The sequence below is a fragment of the Palaemon carinicauda genome, chromosome 3 (genome assembly GCF_036898095.1).
Source record: "Palaemon carinicauda isolate YSFRI2023 chromosome 3, ASM3689809v2, whole genome shotgun sequence".
Taxonomy (NCBI): domain Eukaryota; kingdom Metazoa; phylum Arthropoda; class Malacostraca; order Decapoda; family Palaemonidae; genus Palaemon; species Palaemon carinicauda.
Window position 1 is genome coordinate 150,173,918 of NC_090727.1, and position 21,078 is coordinate 150,194,995.

Genomic DNA, 21,078 nt, shown 5'->3' on the forward strand with positions numbered 1-21,078 from the left:
ACTCGCGGCGCCAGGACGATTCCGTCTCTCGCTCTCGGCGCCAGGATGATTCCAGCCTGCTTCTCCAGGACGATGCCGCTTCTTGTCGCCAGGACGATTGCAGCTCTTGGCGCAAGGACGCTTCCTACTCTCGGCGCCAGGACGCATCCGCCTATCGCCTCAAGGACTCTTCTAGCGCTCGGCGCCAGGACGCTTTCGGCTCGCGGCGCCAGGACACACGCGGTTCTCAGTGTCAGGATGCTTGCAGCCCTCTCCTACAGGACGCATCCTACGATTTGCCTCTTTCTGATTCAGGTGAACCTTCTACCAGAAGAAAAGCTGTAGTAGAGGTGGGACAGGATCTTGAGGATGTCTCAGAGGATGAAGACAAGCCTGCGGACGCGGCTGGCGATTATAAGGTTCTCTCTCGCTCCCTCCTTGAGCTGTTTGGGGAAGAGTTTCAACCTTCTGCCCCTTGTTCTCCTTAATCACAGTTTAGCAGGAAGAAGGCCAAAAAACAGTCGGCCTTCATCAAGATGAATCTCTCTATTTCTGCTAAGAAGGCTCTCGCTAAAGTGGACGAATGGATGAAGGAGCGTAGACAAGCGGTTAAGACCACCAGCTCGACTTGCTTCGAAGGCGGGCATGTGGTACGAGACTGGAGAACCTCTGTGTCTGGGAGTTCCTGCCTCCTCCCAGGGGGACTTCTCTGGTATTGTGGACTCTGCTAGAAGGCATGCCCTTAACTTGGCTAAGGTTATGTGGTCAATGTCTGAGCTTGATCACCTCGTCAAAGGGATTTTCAGAGCTTTTTAAAGTTTTTAGTTTTTTGGACTGGTATTTTTTTGGACTGGTCTCTAGGGACTCTGGCCAGGAAAACAGAACAAATGGAGGGAACACAAGACCTTACGAGTATCATGTCATGCATGGACAAAGCTCTTAGGGATGGATCTAATGAGTTGGCTTCCCTTTTTTTGGTAGAAGTTTTGAAGAAAAGGACCCTGTTATGTTCTTTTGCTTCTAGATCTGTGACTGGTGCGCAGAATTCTGAACTCCTTTACGCTTTTAGAACTTCTCTTTCCTGACTCCCTTGTCAGGGATATTACCCTTTCTCTTGCGCAAAAGGCCACTCAAGACCTCCTATCGCGCTCAGCTCGAAAACTTTGTCAGTCACTCCTTTGTCTCTGAAGAGAGAGGAGAGAAAATTATTACAGCCCTTTCGAGGTAGAGCTCCTTCGAGATCAGACTTCAGAGGAAGAAGGCAGGAGACGGGCGGAAGGACGAATAGAGGTTCATTTAGATCCCGCTCCAAGAAATGAAGTGCAAGTCCTCCAGACAACGATAGGAGCAAGACTGTCACTTTTTTGGCAGGCTTGGAAGAAAAGAGGGGCGGACGCCTGGTCCCTCTCGGTCATCAAGGAAGGATACAAGATTCCCCTTTTGAAGAAGCCTCCTCTTTCAAATACCTCTTTAGCCTTAGTGGCTCAGTACTCAGATGCAGTGAAACAAAAGGCCCTTCTGAATCTGGGCGACCAGATGCTGGACAAGGGAGCGATAGAACCAGTTCTGGAGCTATCCTCCCCAGGCTTCTACAATCGCCTGTTTCTAGTACCCAAGAACTCGGGTGGATAGAGACCCGTTCTGGATGTCAGCTCTTTGAATGTCTTCGTGGAAACGACAAAATTTACCATGGAGACGACTCAGTCTGTGCTGACAGCAGTACGTACAGGGGACTAGACGGTGTCTCGATTTACAGGATATGTTGAGGTGGTTTGGCCATGTTGAGAGAATGGAAAATGGCTGTCTGCTAAAGAAGGTGATGAATGCAAGAGTTGATGGGAGAAGTACAAGAGGAAGGCCAAGGTTTGGGTGGATGGATGGAGTGAAGAAAGCTCTGGGTGATAGGAGGATAGATGTGAGAGAGGCAAGAGAGCGTGCTAGAAATAGGAATGAATGGCGAGCGATTGTGACGCAGTTCCGGTAGGCCCTGCTGCTGCCTCCGATGCCTTAGATGACCGCAGAGGTAGCAGCAGTAGGGGATTCAGCATTATGAAGCTTCATCTGTGGTGGATAATGTGGGAGGGTGGGCTGTGGCACCCTAGCAGTACCAGCTGAACTCGGTTGAGTCCCTTGTTAGGCTGAAGGAACGTAGAGAGTAGAGGTCCCCTTTTTTGTTTTGTTTCATTTGTTGATGTCGGCTACCCCACAAAATTGGGGGAAGTGCCTTGGTATATGGATGGATGATCCAGGGCAAGTGCTTCCAGTTCAAGGCACTTTGCTTCGGTCTCAGCACTGCTCCTCAAGTCTTCACCAGAGTAATGGCGAACATGGCAGGCTGGCTCCATCAAGAGGGGATAAGGGTATCCTTTTATCTGGACGACTGGTTGATACGATCGCGGTCGAAAGAAAAATGTCTGGAGGACCTACAAAAGACTTTCATGATGGCTCAAGAACTGGGTCTCGTTATCAACAGGGAGAAATCTCAGACCGAACCGAGTCAGGCTATTCTTTATTTGGGGATAGTTCTGAATTCAGTTCATTTTCGGTCTTCTCCCTCCCAGGAGAGGCAGACCAAGTACCTCGAGAAGGTTCGAGAATTCTTGAAGAGACAGAAGTGCTCAACGAGGGAATGGATGAGTTTACTGGGAACTCTCTCCTCGCTCAAACAGTTTGTCTCTTTGGGGAGACTGCACCTCAGACCTCTCCAACACTTCCTATCAAAGGTGTGGAACAGGAAGACACAGAAAGACTCCTTTTCCTTCCCCATTCCAGCAGAAGTCAAGGATCATCTGATTTGGTGGCTGGATCCAGCTTTGTTAGGAGAAGGAATCTCCCTGTACAAGAAGAACCCCGACCTAGTGTTGTTCTCAGACACGTCGGAGTCAGGATGGGGAGCAACACTAGGGAGCAAGGAGGTCTCAGGCTCTTGGGAAAAGAGTTGATCGGATGGCACATCAACAGGAAAGAGTTGATGGCCATTTTGTTAGGACTAAAGGCCTTCAAAGACTCAGTGTCAGGGAGGATAGTGGAGGTCAACTCAGACAACACCACGGCTCTAGCTTACATCAGGAAGTAAGGAGGAACTCACTCTTTGTCTCTGTTCGAAACAGCAAGGGAGCTCCTTCTATGGTCGAAGGAAAACAAGATAAAACTGTTAACAAGATTTGTACAGGGACAGAGGAATGTAAGAGCAGACATGCTCAGCAGGAAAGGGCAAATTCTTCCCACAGAATGGACCCTCAACCAGCAGGTCTGTCAGAGTCTGTGGAAAATATGGGGGAGACCTTTAATAGACCTTTTCGCCTCCAACCAGAACAAGAGGATCCCCAACTACTGCTCCCTAGTCCCGGACAAGGAGGCAGTAGCGGTAGACGCCTTTTTGATGGATTGGACGTGGATGGACACATATGCGTTCTCCCCGTTCAAGATCATCAATCTGGTCGTCAGGAAATTCGCTCTCCTCGAATCAGGACGAATGATCCTAGTAGCTCCATTCTGACCAACAAGAGAATGGTTCACGGAAGTAGTGCATATGTTGGTGGACTCTCCAAGAAGCCTTCCTACAAGTCCAAAGCTTCTCAAACAGCCCCACTTCGAGAGGTATCATCAAAACCCCCTCGCTCTCAAACTGACTGCCTTCAGACTATCGAGAAGCTTGTCAGAGCAAGAGGTTTTTCTGCGCAAGCTGCAAAAGCTATCGCCAGAGCGAGGAGGGTCTCTTCGCAAAGGGTCTACCAATCAAGTGGGAAACCTTTAGAGCTTGGTGTAGGCAGTACAAAGTTTCCTCAACCACTACCTCTGTGGGTCCAATTGCAGATTTTTTTTGTTATCCCTCAGCCAGGTTGCTAAACTGGCCGTATTCATGATTAAAGGGTATAGGAGTATGCTCTCAGCTGTCTGTAGGCATAGAGGCTTAGATTTGTCTCAGAATAAAGACTTGCAAGACATTGTGAAGTCTTTTGAGACAACTAAGCAGGCTCAGTTAAGGCCCCCATCTTGGAATCTGGATGTGGTTCTGAAGTTTCTATGCACCAAGAAGTTCAAACCCATTTCACAAGCTTCTCTTAGAGATGCTACGAAGAAAACCCTCTTCCTGATGGCTCTGGCCACAGCTAAAAGGATCAGCGAGGTTCATGCTATTGAGAAACAAGTGGGCTTCAATCAGAATGGACCGGTATGTGCTTTGAGGATTGACTTCCTCTCCAAGAATGAGAACCCATCAAAACCCTGGCTGAGGACTTTTGAGGTCCCTAACCTTACTAATTTAGTGGGTCAAGAGCAGGAGAGGCTCCTCTGTCCAGTTAGAGCCCTTAGAGCTTATATATCTCACACTAAGAATGTTAGAGGCGCATCAAACTCCTTACGGTGCTCAGTGAAAGATCCACAAAAGCCCCTTTCAAAGAATGCATTGTCATTTTTCCTGAGGGAGACTATAAGAGAAGCTCACCTCTTTTGTGAGGAGGAACACTTCGGCCTTTTGAAAGTAAGGGCTCACGAAGTGAGAGCTATTGCTACTTAGCTGGCATATCGTAAGAATATGTCAGTTAGGCAGATTATGGATGCAACGTTCTGGAGAAGCAACTCTGTGTTCGCCTCTCATTACCTCAGAGAGGTAAGAGTGGATTATGAAAGGTGTTACACCTTGGGCCCATACGTAGCTACAGCTTCTGTATTAGGCAAAGGAGTTACTACCTCCCCTCAACCCTAGCTTTTGTATACCTGTGTGTGGGTCGGTGTTTTTACGGTTGTCTGAGGACGTTAACTTGTGGTACAGTACCCTCAGTCTAGATAAGATAGTTTATATCTATTCTGCAAGGTTAGGTGGTTAGTTTTAGTAAGGTTGCAGTTTTTAATACAAGGTGCAAAGGTAGTTCTGAAGTCTAGTCAAGTTGTTGGTCTCTTCCTGTTTGACAGACTCGATTGAGTTGTTTTCAGCATGACAGGTCCACTCCTGGCTGACACTCCTAAGGGAAAGCGACTCAAGAGGCAGGAACCTTTGAAGTCAGCTACCTTAGCAGGTAAGAATCAAGGTGTTTTTTCTCCTACAACTTTTTGTTGTTCCCCAATGATGTTTATTGTCTGTCACCCTCCTCCAAATGTGTGAATCAGCTATATATATATAAAACTGCCAGGTAAGTTCTATTCATAAAAATGGAGTTTTTATGATAAAACAAAGTTTTATGAATACTGTACTTACCTGGCAGATATATATATATTTTAAGGCCCACCCACCTCCCCTCAGGAGACAGGTCGAGCAAAGATGATCTGAGGAACTGAAAACGGGAATGATTCCAAGTACCACCCTGTAAGGGTTGTTAACCACCTAACCGCACAACCACCACACGGCGGTTGCCACGATTTTTTAAAAATTCTGCCGGACGTCAGAGACTAAGCTATATATATATATAAAACTGCCAGGTAAGTATTCATAAAACTTTGTTTTATCATAAAAACTCCATTTTAATCTTCTTTTCTCTCACCTTACTGTTCAATCTATTTTAATATGTACATACTTCATAGTGCATCTGCAGGATATTACCCCAGTTGCACCTTGATAGTCTTTGGTCTACCTAGCCAAAGCAGTAAACTTATTGGCCAGAATGCATTAATACATTTCAGCATCCCTCCTCTCACTGTAGCACATTAATCTTCCGCTATTGATTCATTAAATAACCAGTTAAACCTATTCATATTTTAATTTCAACATTTATGTTAACTCAAATCTAACAATTTACAGTTGCCCTATTTAGTGCATAGGATAATGAAATCTATTTTCATGAAGTTTCCTGATGTTTATATTGCTTCTACTCAGAAGCTGTGTTGACATCTACTCCAAAAAAAAAATTTCCCATTCTCTTCCCCTGGGAACCACCACTCCATCTGATGTTTGATGGCAACTAATTTAGTCGATGGCATAAGTATCTGGTGTTCCTCACATGGGGTTTGGACTAGAAAACAAGCTTTTTCCATATGCAGATGATGCTACACTCTTTGTATCAGTTCTATCACCTGAGTGTAGGGGAAGGGTTGCTGCTGCCCTTAATAGAGATCTAGCTAAAATTATTGCATGGTGCAAATTATGCGATATGAAGTTGAATCCTAACAAAACTCAAGGTATGATTGTAAGTAGGTCAAGGACTGGCTCCTCAACATCCAGATCTCAGCATTGATAATGTTTCTTTAACTGTATGACTTTTAAAATTTTAGGTGTGATTCTCAACAGCAAATTTACTTTTGAGAAACTCATGAGGTCTGTGTCTTCTTCAATTGAACAAAAAATTGCTTGAGAAGGTCTTTTAAGATTTTTGGTGATCAATATATTCTGAAGAAGTGTTTTAATTCTTTCATTCTTCCTTGTTTTGAGTATTGTTCTCCTGTCTGGTCTTTAGCTGCTGATTATCATCTTAATTTGTTGGATAGAAACTTACGGTCTGTTAAATTTTTTATTCCTGATCTAAATATTAATCTATGGCAACGTCGTTCAATTAGTTCGTTATGCATGTTGCATAAGATTTTTCATGATTCTGATCATCCTTTACATTCAGATCTAACTGGACAGATCCATCCTGTTCGTAATACTAGGCATTCAGTTACTGGCATTCTAATAGCCAGAACTTCTCCATCATGAGACTTAATACTACATTGTATTCTAGAAGTTTTATTCAAGCCGTGACCAAGTTGTGGAATGATCTTTCTTATTGGGTAGTTGGATCGGTTGAACTTCAAAAGTTCAAACTTGCAGCAAATGATTTTATGTTGAACAGGTTGACATAAGTTTTATATTTTACATATGAAATATGTTTTGATGTTGTTACTGTTTTGAATATTTATTTTAATTGTTCATTATTTCTCCTAATGTTAATTTATTTCCTTATTTCCTTTCTTTACTGGGCTGTTTTTCCCTGTTTGAGCACCTGGGCTTATAGCATCTTGCTTTTCCTACTAGGGTTGTAGCTTAGCTAGTAATAATAATAATAATATTAACCCCTTGTTTTCAGTTCATCTCGTTGCTTATGGCTAATAAGACTTCTTTATTTCGTCCTGTGATACAAATAACATTTTTGGTAGTTCATTTTAGACTAATAAATCACAATTTTGCAAAATTTTTCTGTCTTTGTTTAACTAAAACATATGGCAACCGTGATGTAGATGTGTGTATGGAAGAATGTTGATCACTACCATCCCGTCTTCTTTTGAAGTAATGTCAGCTGTTTTTATAGCTGCTATGATTAGAAATTGGAAATGGGCCTTTTGCCCATTGTTCAAATGTTGTTGTATTGGCTGACGACCCTCGGAAGGACATGGACACGGGTGTACTGTGACTTCCCCTTATGGTTGATGGTGCCCCATCAATGTGGAAACTCTTAGAACTTGACATTCTTCCCTCCCTGTTGTTGCTTTCCCATTGCTTGCAGAGGAGAGCTGTATGGTGATGTTTGATGGTGTGTCCTTACAGCTGCATGTGAACCTCCGCTCGTCTGAAACTAGGAAATCCTTGCTTGGTGAAGATCTTAATTACTCATTTTACCTGCTTTGTCTGTTCCTGCGCCCTTTTCCCATGCTGAGGAGCTGCCTGCTGCCAGGAAGGACAAGACGACCTCTCCTAGGTACAGGACGACCAACTTCAAGGAGTCTCTTGAGTCTACTCCAGGTTCCTCTGCATGGGTTCATGGGAGGAGTAGCATTATATTGAAATCTTCCCGCTGGGGAAGTGTCGAGGTATGAGGTTGCCTCAAGTGCCAAGTCTCGCAAGAGACCCATCACGAGTGTTACTGTTCATCTTCCTGATAACTTGTACGATTACCTCTGGTGGCACAATCACCTAGGAAGAGATCAAATCATGATCCCCCTCGCGCATAAACACCTCTTTCATTGCGGATATACTCGCAAGATCATCTCCATTAGTGCGATCACCTGAATGTACCCCATTTGTGCCGCAAGCTACTTGAAGCAGATGATCTAAGAAGTTTAAGTCGTCGTCTTCCAAATCATCTAAGTGTGATTGTTAAACAAGTGACTGAGATCAGACGATCTAAGAAGGTTAAGCCTTCTTCATCCATAAAGGCCCTAAAATGTTATACACATTAAACCAACTTGTATGAAAAATTAAAGTGGGACTTAATAAATTTTGTTCCCAAGGGGTGATTGTTGAAATATGCTATATTTCTGCTCATGTTGGGGTTGATGGTAATGAAAAGGTAGATGCTGCTGCTAAATAAGCAGTAAATTTATCACAACGGGACATTATACTACCCTTTAGGGTAATATAACTATCATGCAGCATTTCATAGAGATACTGATGCGTAAGGTACACACCATTCTAGACGCACCTACTTTATGTTGCATAAAATCTACTTGGAATCATCTGATGAGAGAGAGTTATTGTATTCTGATTTCTAGTAATCACCTTTCATTCTTGTCATTTATGCTTTAGTGTATCATACTATCTAGGCAGACAACTCTGCTCCTCCCCACACGGCAATGCCATAAATAAGAAGGAATCCATACTGCATCCGGTTTTCTCTAATCTGACGTCTTTTCACACTTATTTACGTAGGCGTTGGAGCTACCGACTCTCTTCGGTTTTCCTCTTGCTGTTGCTGCTGTTGTTCGATGATGGCTTCGTCGTCTAAATCTCGAATCCTTTCCTGTGTTCATTATAAGCCTTTAGTTCTTTTAACCAGTTTGTGCTTCAGTGTTCATCTTTTGATTAAAACAAATTATTTGATCCAAGCTCATGAGATTCAAACTTTTATACATTGTTCTGGGTAAAGCACTTCATAATGTTTTAAAATCACCAAATGAAATTTCATAATTTCAAATTTCACTACATAAATTTACCTAAAAGTTCTTTGGATTGAATTTATATTTTTCTAATGCAGTATTATTATTATTATTACTATCCAAGCTACAACCCTAATTGGAAAAGCAAGATGCTACAAGCCCAGGGGCTCCAATAGGGAAAAATAGCCCAGTGAGGAAAGGAAATAAGGAAATAAATAACTGAAGAGAACAAATTAACAATAAATCATTCTAAAAAAAAGTAATGTCAAAAGAGATATATCATATATAAACTATTAACAACGTCAACAACAAAAATGTCATATATAAACTATAAAAAGACTCATGTCCGTCTGGTCAACAAAAAAGCATTTGCTCCAACTTTGAACTTTTGAAGTTCTACTGATTCAACAACCCGATTAGGAAGATCATTCCACAACTTGGTAACAGCTGGAATAAAACTTCTAGAGTACTGCGTAGTATTGAGTCTTATGATGGAGAAGGCCTGGCTATTAGAATGAACTGCCTGCCTAGTATTACAAACAGGATAGAATTGTCCAGGGAGATCTGAATGTAAAGGATGGTCAGAGTTATGAAAAATCTTATGCAACATGCATAATGAACTAATTGATCGACGGTGCCAGAGATTAATATCTAGATCAGGAATAAGAAATTTAATAGACCGTAAGTTTCTGTCCAACAAATTAAGATGAGAATCAGCAGCTGAAGACCAGACAGGAGAACAATACTCAAAACAAGGTAGAATAAAAGAATTAAAACACTTCTTCAGAATAGATTGATCACCGAATATCTTAAAAGACTTTCTCAATAAGCCAATTTTTTGTGCAATTGAAGAAGACACAGACCTTATATGTTTCTCAAAAGTAAATTTGCTGTCAAGAATCACGCCTAAAATTTTGAAAGAGTCATACAAATTTAAAGATTTAATATGGTGATTTTGTTTTATTTCCCTCATTCAGATCTTTCATGGTGCTGCTCATTTACTCAAGTTTCATATTAGATTTTTATTTCAGTATGAGACTACTGTGCCTATACTATGTTTTCAAATTAGTATTGCTTAAGTAGTTGGGGTCTGTTGTTACAGCAAATTGTGAAGTGGAAGCAGATGTATGTCAGTGAGTGAATGAAGGATGCAGTGTTGGGGGCAGTGAAGGGAGTGGTAAAGAATAGAGGGTTGAGCATGAATGTAAAGAGAGTTCTGCATGAGAAAGTGATTGTACCAACTGTGATGTATGGATCAGAGTTGTGGGGAATGAAAGTGACGGAGAGACAGAAATTGAATGTGTTTGAGATGAAGTGTCTAAAGAGTATGGCTAACTTATCTCGAGTAGATAGGGTTAGGAACGAAGTAGTGAGGGTGAGAACGGATGTAAGAAATAAGTTAGCAGCTAGAGTGGATGTGAATATGTTGAGGTGTTTTGGCCGTGTTGAGAGAATGGAAAATGGCTGTCTGATAAAGAAGGTGATGAATGCAAGAGTTGATGGGAGTAGTACAAGAGGAAGGCCAAGGTTTGGGTGGATGGATGGAGTGAAGAAAGCTCTGGGTGATAGGAGGTAGGAGGATAGATGTGAAAGAGGCAAGAGAGCATGCTAGAAATGGGAATGAATGGCGAGCGATTGTGGCGCAGTTCCGGTAGTCCCTGCGTCTTCCTCCGATAGCCGTGGATGACCGCGGTGGTAGCAGCAGTAGGTGATTCAGTGTTATGAAGCGTCATCTGTGGTGGATAACGGGGGAAGGTGGGCTTAGGCACCCTAGTAGTACCAGCCGAACTCGGTCGAGTCCCTTTTCAGGCTGGGAGGAACGTAGAGAGGAAAGGTCCCATTTTTTCATTTGTTTGATGTCGGTTACCCCCAGAATTGGGGGAAGTGCCTTGGTATATGTATGTATTGCTAACTAAGCATACAATGTAAAACTGTGGTTTGTATATTCTGAAACTTGGAAAAATTCCATATAAATTTCATTTTCATATCAAATTTGTTTTTCATTCATTGTAAATAAAAACTTGAATAAAGTGTTATATGAGAATTACTTGTAAATTATCTTTACCAGGAATCAGGGTCACTTCTTTCTTGTTGCTGTCCACAAACTAGTCAGGTACAGTACTGTATTATAGCAAATAGCAACAGTTATTGTATCGCATATTGTACAATAGGACAAGTAATCTAGGTGTAGTGCCTAGAGTAGAACTCTTTTTCAATGTAGTAATAGCAAATGTCCATCTGAATTTTTTTTTTTTTTTAAGTACAGTAGCTAATTCCTTTTTATTCCGTGTGACGATAAGAGCTTTTACAACATTTACAGTGTTCATAGATTCTGTACAGTACTAATTTAGATACCTTTTCATTTTTAGATACTTTTAACTAATACAGTGTATAGAATATTGGTTGTATAGTTTGAAAGTTTTTTAACACTTGAAATCATCACTTACTCCTCCACCCTGTCGAGACAAATTTGACATGATATGATGATGCTTTATATATATATTTAGATGCAGGCTTGGAAGTAGTTTTACTGAAAAACGAAGCTATTATTTATAATTTGCCTGTATTTGTGGTATTCAAGAATCCTTTCCTGATTCAACGGGAAAAACTCTCTCTCTCTCTCTCTCTCTCTCTCTCTCTCTCTCTCTCTCTCTCTCTCTCTCTCTCTCTCTCTCTCTCTCTCTCTCTCTCTCTCTCTCTCTCTCTCTCTCTCTCTCTCTCTCTCTCTCTCTCTCTCTCTCTCTCTTTTTTTTTTTTTTTTTTTTTTTTTTTTTTTTTTTTTTTTTTTTTTTTTTTTTTTTTTTTTTTTGAGCAGTGATAGCTATTATGTTACCTTATTTCACCTATCCCAACTTCACTCCATGTAATATGGTCTGCAACCATTTTTCTCTCTTGAATACCCTTTTAGTTTATTATAAACTCCCTAGTTTTTTTAGCTGAAATTTTGATGGTGTGCATCGGCCAATTTTGTGAAGATTCCTGCGTTATTGTGGAATTCCTCTTAAATATGTAAATCTGTTCAGAGTATAGCAAGTGCAAAGTTAATGTTAATGGAGTCTTATCAAATGAATTTCCACTGAACAGCGGAGTACTCCAAGGGAATGTTTTGTCACCTATGTTCTTTATCCTCCTCATGGATTTTGTAATGCATAGAACAGTCAGAGATGGTGGAGAAGGATTGGACTGGATTGGTGATAGGGATTTAGCAGACCTAGAGTATACTGATGATGCTGTCCTTGTTAGCAGAACACCACAGGATTTGCAATGCTTGCTTACCAGAATGCATGAAATATCACACGAGGTTGGGCTGAAGGTAAATAGAAGAAAGACAGAGATGATGAAAATGGAGTATGCAATGGAACATGAAATATTGGGAGGAGAAAGGATTAATGAGATAGAATCATTTAAGTATTTAGGAACTATGATCTCCAATATAGGGTCTTTAGAATTAGAGTTTAGTGAAAGATTGAAAAAAGCAAATCAGACAATGGCTAGGTTAGGTAAATTTCGGAAATCAAATCACCTTAAATTACATATAAAATTCAGACTATATATCAGTTTAGTGAGATTGGTGTTACTCTATGGACATGAGTCATGGTATGACAATGAAACTATCTCCAATAGATTTAGTAGATTTGAGAACAAAATCCTCGGAAGGATATTGGGACTTAAGTGGCAGGACAGGATTAGAAATGAAACCATAACAGAGATTACTCGAGTGCCATATGTGGATGAGATCATGATGAGGGGTAGATGGAGATGGTTTAGGCATGCTCTTCGCACTCTACAAGAGAGATTAGTTCACCAAACGTTCAGCTGGGCTCCACAAGGCACTAGAAGAGTTGGAAGACCCATGCCTACATGGCTGAGGACTATGAAGCACGAAGTAGATGATGAATGGAGAAGTATTAAATTAAAAGCTCAAGATAGAGACGACTGGCGAAATCTAACAAAGGCCCTTTGCGTCAATAGGGAGATGATGATGATGAAATTTTGATTCGGGTTCATTTCATATACAGTCATATCTGTCTTCACGAATGAATCTGCTTACGAAATTTTCACGCTGCGAAACGAGATGCGAATATTTTTATGACTCGCTTTGCAAAAAATGTTTCATTTTAAGAAGAGATTTGCCAGCCAGGCTGAGAAGAAAACAGTCACCCATCACAAGGAGTTGAAGAAAATAAGGTTCAGACAACAGAAAATGTATCTGTAGTCTATAATAGGGGTAACTATAATAGTACAATACATATGGAACTATATTTTGTATATGCAGAGTAGTGTACCATATATATTGTATTATTTTCCATTTATTACTACATTATGTTGTAATAACTATTTAATTTACAGATATTAACAGTTAGTTTAGGTATATTGAATGGTTCAAATGTATTTGGCTGTACAATACTTCATTGTGGTTATACTGTAGCTTTATTATAAGATTTAATGTGGTGTTTTGTAGGGTTTTGAACGAATTAGGCAATTTGCATGTGAAATGTTGCTCACAAAATGAAGCTGGGTGATTGCATTATGTTCCAAATGACGGAGCTTTCCGTTTGCTTGCAAGCTCAGCCACTAGCTCTTCACATGAATACCTTTAAGATGAATTCTAACACAAGCTTTTATTACCCTTGTGAGTTTCGCTATAAAGAGGACATAAATATTATACAATACTGTAGTGGGTTATTTGTATTGTGTAAAGAACTTTAATTAAAAATGACAAAGTTTAATTTACAGGTAACACTTGGATATTATTTGGGAGGTGATATTACATCTGGTATGCCTTTTGTCCATGAGCCTCCGCATAGGCTCATCACCAATGTGCCAGTTTGAAACAATGAGGTTTAAGTTATCCTGAAGTTTTATAAAACTATCTTATAAACCTCTCAATTCCCCTTATTGTGGCTAAGTTATTGAATGCTTATCACTATTGCAAAGAATAGATTTTAAGTCTTTTGATGCCTCAGAGATGTCGCAACTTGTATCAGACTATAGTCTGTCAAATTTTCCCATGAGCTTATAAATTTTCTTTTAACTTTTTCAGTGCTGCCTTCATTGCTTGTTTATAGAACTGCTTAGCAAGATCACAAACTTTATCCACAGTGCCTCAGTTTATCTTCGTTGCCTTTTTACTTCATCTTATGAGTATATTCATCATGTAATTCTGTGCTGTGTAGACTCTCTAGAGACAAGCATGCCATGTACTAACAGGCTTGAAGTGCTGATTTGAAACCTTCTTTAAGTGCCCAATTGCAAGCTTATGAAGGTTATTTTGCAGATCAAGATTTCTGTCTCAGAACACAGCTACCTTATGTCTTGTCCTGAACTTCCTGCATAATTTTAAATTTGGGCTTATTATAAATATTGAGTTTGTAGTGAAATAGGTATAGTTTTGAAAATATGTATTACTGCTCATTATTCAGAGAGTTCAAAGAATTGTTGGCCCTCACATGTGTATTACTATCTTTTCTTTTTAATATAGGCTGAAGGTAATTAAATTGATCTCATGCACACCAAAGGGTTAATCATTTATGTATGTTGAAGTGCCATGTCCTCCACTTCAACCTGTCTATAGCCATTTGTATCTCTTGATTTGCAGCATAATCATCCTCCAAGCCCTCCACAATACTGTCCATGTACTTTGTCCTCTGTCGCCCCCTCAATCTCCTCTCCTCTATCTTCCTATCATAGAAAATAGAATTGTATGAAAAAATTAATTTTGCTTTATGAAATACATTTTTTTCTTTTTATTATTGATAAATGAAAATGCAAAAATAATTTCCTGTTTAAAATGTTACGGTATGATTTTCAAAATGTTCAAATGTATCATCACTAATAATGTTATTACATTTTTAGAGAAAGAAAGGTGCCCGGTACAAGAATTCTGGTGAAGTCAGCGTCAATACGGCTAGTATTCGAAAAGTATATTCTTTCCTGGATTACATCAAAGGTGGAATGGAAATTAATGCCTTTATTGGAATTGATTTTACAGGTATTTATTTTTCTTTAGCTGTTATTCAAATTTGTCTTGAAAAGCTTGTCATTATGCATTTGTCCTTATTCTTCATGAAGTTTGTGTTTGATTTCAGCTAATAATTCTCAGTGATATAAAACTGTTTACACTTTGCTTGAATCCATTGATATTCATATTCAAATACAGACTTCATAAGCTCTAGAAAGGGTTTTTTTGTTTGTGCATATTTAGTAAAAGGGATAGTCATTGTTAGCGAGCAAATTTAGACGATCTTTTCTCAAGACCATAAACAACACCTATTTTATATGAATCTAAGGTTTCCTCCATATTGGCTATTAAATTTACACTATCCTATATTGGAGGTGAAAACATACTTTGTTCCGACACAGAGTACTTACCTCGAACTTACTTTCTTAGGAGAATCTGGGATTTCCTCCCTAACCGACCAAGAATTTTGCGCAGTTCCCCCATCTCCATTTTCCCTTGTCGGGTCCCTCCGTGGCTGATGGTTACGTGCCCTGAGGCGACCTGGGGTCAGCGCGCGTGGGTGCGCTACTAGGTCTTTTTCGCCAGTAAGCATCTGGTCGCGGTGTAGATAACATCTCGCCGCTCTCTCTCACATCCTGTGCGATCCACCATTGTGTTCCACTTGTTCCCTTTGTGCTTTCCCGATCCTATCCCTTCCTTGTGTTACTTGTGTTGCGTGTGATTACCCTTATGGAATCCCAACGTCGTTGTTCCAGTCCCAAGGCCGGTAAGTCATGCGGGGCATGGCTCTCCAAGATGAACATCGATCCGCACACATTGTGCATCACGTGTCGAGGCAAAGTGTGCTCGCCTGCCTCCACGTGTCTGGAGTGTGTGTCCTGGCCGGAACTGCAATGGGCTTTACACGCCACCAAGAAAAAGAAGGCATCGAAGCGGTCACCGAGGAAGCCTGGTCTCGTGTCTCCGTTAAAGTCTCTTTCAGCTCCTTCGGAGAGTGGTTCCCCTTCCCCTTCCCCTATCCTGAGTAGGGGACGAGGTAAGTCAGTTGCAGGGAAACAGCCCATTGCTGTTCCCCAGTAGTCTGATTTTAATGAATCAAATTGCATTGTGCCAACGCAGACGAGTGGGGAATCTGCTGTTGTTATGGGAGTGCTTTCTGTAGACGAGGTTCTGGTGCCCGCAGGACCCGTCTCGAGTGAGGACCCGGTGTGGGGGAGGTCAGGAACACCAGCTCCTTCCCCTCTTTCGTGGCAGTGTTTTTCAGGTACAGCGGTTTCAGGGGGCGACCAAGACAGGGAAAGACTCAGCAGGTTTGAACGGTGGAGAATTTCAGAATGAGGTACTTTGTCTTGCCATGTGAGCCCTAATATACACTGAAGACAGCGAATATGGAATGCCTCCAGTTGTTTTACATGTCGACGGTAAGCCGTCCAGGATTCTGCTCCATATAGCAAGGTGGACATGCAGACAGCTCTGTACACAGCTACTTTAGTTTCTGTCTTGAGGTGGTGATTTAGGAAGACTCTGGACCTGAGTTGGCCAAAAGATGCGGAGGCATGATTTATCCGGGCAACTATTTCCTCATCAATATTGTGTTTTTTAGTGAAGATGCTTCCAAGGTAGATGAAGCTATCAGCTTGTTTGATGGCTTCCCCATTCAGATGAAATTCTGGGGGATCTCCTGCAATTATTTGCTGGGATAGGATTTCAGTTTTGTTGATGTTAACTTTGAGCCCCATGGCTCGGTAAATTGATGAGACAATGGTAAAGCTGCGTTGGAGGGCATCTGGTGAGTGAGCCACTAGAGCGCAATCATCTGCATATTGGAGTTCCATTAGGTGTGTCATTGTTGTTTTTGTCACAGACTGGAGGCGCCTAAGGTTGAATAAGTTTCCATCTAGTCGAAACTGCGCTTTCAATTGATCATCTTCGTTGACTTGTTGGTGGCTCAGGAGGGTGACTGCAGTGAGGTAGATGTTGAATATCACTGGAGCCAGGACACATCCTTGTTTTACTCCAGTTTCTACCCTGAAAAGTTGTGATTTACTACCACCCATACTTACACAGGCTTGCATATCATTGTGTAAGTTCCTTAGAATGTTAAGGAATTTCGGAGGTACCCCAAATTTAGAGAGAGCAGTCCATAAAAGGTCTCTGTTCACCGTGTCGAAGGCCTTTGTTAGATCGATAAAGGCTATGTGAAGATCACGGTTTTGCTCATGGCATTTCTCTTGTAGTTGTCGGGCCACGAATATCATGTCACAAGTACTGCATTCTTTACGAAAGCCACATTGCGTCTCTGGTAGTACATTTTCTGAAATGTGTTTGCACAGATGAAGCTTCATAACGCTGAATCCCCTACTGCTGCTACCTCCGCGGTCATCCAAGGCGACCGGAGGAAGTAGCGGTCATGTATTGCATTCTTACTTTCGATGCAGAAGTGTCAGTTGGCTTGACTTTTATTTGTCCAGATCCAGAGAAGTCACTGCTAATGCTTTGGTCATAATCAGGGGCTGCCTGATCATCCTCCCATTCTCAAAGGACTTTATACTTTCAACACACTTTCCCATGATTGCCTTCGAACAAATACTTGAGATATTTAATTTTTTACTAAATTTTATGATCTTTTATTTTATCCCTTGCAAAGTTTTTTTTTTCATGTAAAGCAGTCAAGGGTATATTAAAGGCCTCCATCTAGTTGGTCATATGCCTGTCTATATGTAAGTATAGACATAGTATATGTTGTTTATTGTCCAGAATATGTGTTGGTTGGTAGAATGGTAGACAACAGTGTGTTGATTAAACTCATGTACAGTATTATGCCATAATACGTTGTTAATTGGTTCCAAGAGAGTCGATGTAGGTCAAATTTTGGTCTTATGAAGTGTCATATGTTCCTTATACTGTATATGTATTGAATACAAAAGAAGTACTTACATCCTGCTATAATTTTATGAAAACCTGATAGAAACTGACAAAATCATTAAGATGACGCAATTTTAATTTAATTTGGTATATAGTACATGAGGAAGAGCAATGTAAAGTCGGAATGGATGTATCTTGAACCTACATAATACTGTACAAAGCAAGTCTAAACTCAGGATCACATGCTTTAACATTCAGAGATCAAGTGACGCTTCTAATTACCTCGGTTCCTCACACTGTTTACCTTATTATAACTTTTTTTATTTATTCCTATGTATATACTGTACTGTACACAGTCATCCCTCTAAGTTTCCTGATTCAAAGTTTTCAACTTGGTTATTCTCATTTGAAGACCAGCGATATACTTTAATCGATAATTTCAAGTTATTCGTGTAGGAACACCCATCATCCTTAGGTAGATTGTTAGTGTGAAGAAAGACACTAGATTATTGTTTTTTTATTTTGCTGTACAGTAGATCCACACTCGTTGACACCAGTGGTGAAGGATGTGGTCAGTGTGTTCCCAGTGTCAGTGTCCCCTGTGAAATCAGAAGTGAGTTCCTCTCTCTGAGATGTATTCCCCTACAGCTGAGGAGGGATGGGCTTCTTCTCCCCTATAAGTGTAACTCCCTCCCTGTGACAGCTTTCCCCAGTGCTGTGTATCCTGTTGGAGCAACCACCTTGTTTTATCTTCCCTTGGGGAAGTGTCGTTGTCTGGATTTCTCAGAATTCAACAACTCTGCTAGCAGAGCCTGAGGGAAGGGTTGGAAAGAGTAAGAAATATGTGCATTATTCTTCTCCCGACTCCTTACCTTTGGCATCTGCCTCTGCTCACTTCTAAGAGGAAGAAGTCTGGGAAGCCCTTTCAGCCATAGTTGTAAGAAAGGACGCTTTTCGACACCATTTCTCTTATGAGGGCTGGTTGGGAGCCGAGTGACTCCCAGCACTGGGTAATGTTTGGCCTTCAGTAATTGGGCAGCACTTCGGTATCCATCAAGGGCCCATCACTGGGATTGCTTGGGGTAAAGCCATTTCTGGACAAATTACCTCAGAAATATCTTGTCACTTTCAGAACTCTTTGGTGCCATGTTTACAAGGAAGGCCTCCGTAACTTTTGTAGACCCATGCAGCATGCACAACTTCCTGGAAGGTGCCGGGCCATGCAGCTCTTTTGAGTTACCCAACCTGTTTTTTCAAGGCATTTTCTTCTAACGAGAGAATTCCTTGATGGTGTCACTCTGTTTCAACACGGAATCTTATTTCCTTGTTGAAGCCATGTGATGGGCAAGAGAGCTCTTAAAATGGGGATTACTTTTCTTCCTCAGTTTGATTAAATTTCGCTCATGGTTTGGTTACGCTGCGCGAGTCCAGCCTCAGTTAAGAACTCAGGGCATGAACAAAAGAACAATAAATAGGAGGTTAAGGTTGCCAGCCAGTATTAAGTCAATAATTACCAAGAACAAATATATTTATGATATTATTCAAGTTGAAAAAAATTAAGAAAAAAATAGAGCACAACAGAGAAAGATATTCTTAAGTCATAAAGTGCTTCACGTGGAGTCACAGACAGTGGACGACTTCAGCAAACATTCTCATTACCTGGAAAGGGAATATAGATTAAGTTATTAACCGATCACTTACGCAATTTACTTCTACAGGCTAACACGAAGTTGTGTGGTTATAACTTTTAAGCAAATAAAATCCAAGTGCATAACTTAGGAACTTCAAACACTATTGCATGGAAATTAACACAGGGGGAGTTAATTAAAGTTAGGAGCAAATGGGGCACGTTGTTGGGATGTGAGGATGGGAAAAATTAATAAAAGTTCATTGGGTAGTGAAGTATATTTAGATGGAAACGAAACTCAGATAGATCCTTCCTGAATGACTTTATTTTTAAGACTAATTTATAATGATATACAGTTTAAAAGAAGACAAGATAGTTAACAGGGTAGTTATGCTTAATGAGTAGTAAGTATCTGTAAACACAAACATAACCTCTTGTAATAGGTAGTTATCAACATAAATACATAACACCTTTTCCCCTCGCGAAAAAGAATGAAAGATTAAAGCAAATAAAAGGATAAACCATCAATAATTAAATGGTGGCATAGCTTCGAATAAATAATACAAAACATGCATAATATTATTAATCATTTTACATTCTAAAATAGTCAGGTGGTCTACTTTGTCTGCTAGACCTTCGAAGTTTTGGTAATTCAGATATCGATCCATCAGGTGAGTCATCAGAAGGTTTACCATTTTCATTTCCCGATAATTTTTCTGCAGCTGCCGCCTCCTTTTCTTCTACATTTGGGATTTCCTTCTTCTCTGCACCTGCATCTTCATCACCTAACTCTTCACGAGTATTTATGAACTCTTTTGGTAATGGCGGGTCTGGATAGCTGATCAACTCTGAAAAATCACGTGCTAAGAGTTCATTTTTGCTATCTTGAGAATCATTGGAGATCAGTCTCATTTGATCAATATGCCTCTTCCATATTAAGTTACCGTCCACTTGTACATTGTATGTACATGGACCCAATTTAAGAACCACAACTCCTCGAGTCCATATGCCCTTCTTGGTATTTTGACGATAATCCCGAACCAGTACCACGTCCCCTATATCGAGTTCCCTCATTGGTTTCTCGTTCTCTGAGGCTTTTCTTTCAATTCTCTGAGATGCATCTGGGTGTATTAAATCAAGGCGAGTGCGCAACTGCCGACCCATGAGCTCTGCAGGCGTGCGCTTTGTTGTACAGTGAGGTGTAGTTCGGTAAGTCAGTAGAAATTGACACAACTTGGTATTTAAAGATGTATTACACGATTGCAATGTTCTCATCGCCCTTTTCATTCCTTGTTTGAAAGTTCTTACTGTATTTTCGGCCTGCCCATTACTGCTTGGGTGATAAGCGGGTATCAGTATATGCTTTACACCATTTTGGGTCATGAACTCTTTAAATTCCTCAGCCACAAACTGTCTTCCATTATCAGACACGAGCTCTACACAAACCCCATGCTGAGCAAATACCCGCCGCATGATCTCGATGGTATTCATAGTTGTAATTGATTTCATTGGGTGTACTTCTGGCCATTTTGAAAATGCGTCAATCATAATGAGGTACATTTGTCCCAGGAATGGTCCTGCGAAATCAACATGTACTCTTTTCCACGGACCGGAAGGCCATTTCCACGGATTACCCTCAGCACGAGTCGGCATTGGCTGAGTAGCCTGACAAGCCGAGCACCCTTGCACAGTGTTTTCAATATCTTGATCGATATTTGGCCACCACACATGCAAGCGAGCTAATCCCTTCATCCTAACAATCCCCGGATGACCACCATGTAGCTCTTCTAAGATTTGAGTTCTATATCTAGACGGTATTACCACCCTGGCACCCCATAGAAGACATCCCTCTTCAATTGAA

General features: G+C 40.9%; 1 protein-coding gene across 2 annotated transcripts in view; it reads left to right on the forward strand.

Annotated features, from left to right (window-relative positions):
• The window catches only part of LOC137638636 (copine-8-like), a 99,357-nt gene that overhangs the window by 38,426 nt on the left and 39,853 nt on the right, over positions 1-21,078 (forward strand). The window contains exons 4-5 of one of the 2 annotated variants that reach the window (XM_068370891.1): positions 10,832-10,876; positions 14,620-14,755. In XM_068370891.1, coding sequence (XP_068226992.1) covers positions 10,832-10,876; positions 14,620-14,755 — 181 coding nt within the window. The remainder of the gene's footprint in view (positions 1-10,831; positions 10,877-14,619; positions 14,756-21,078) is intronic. The other variant, XM_068370892.1, reaches the window with a different exon arrangement.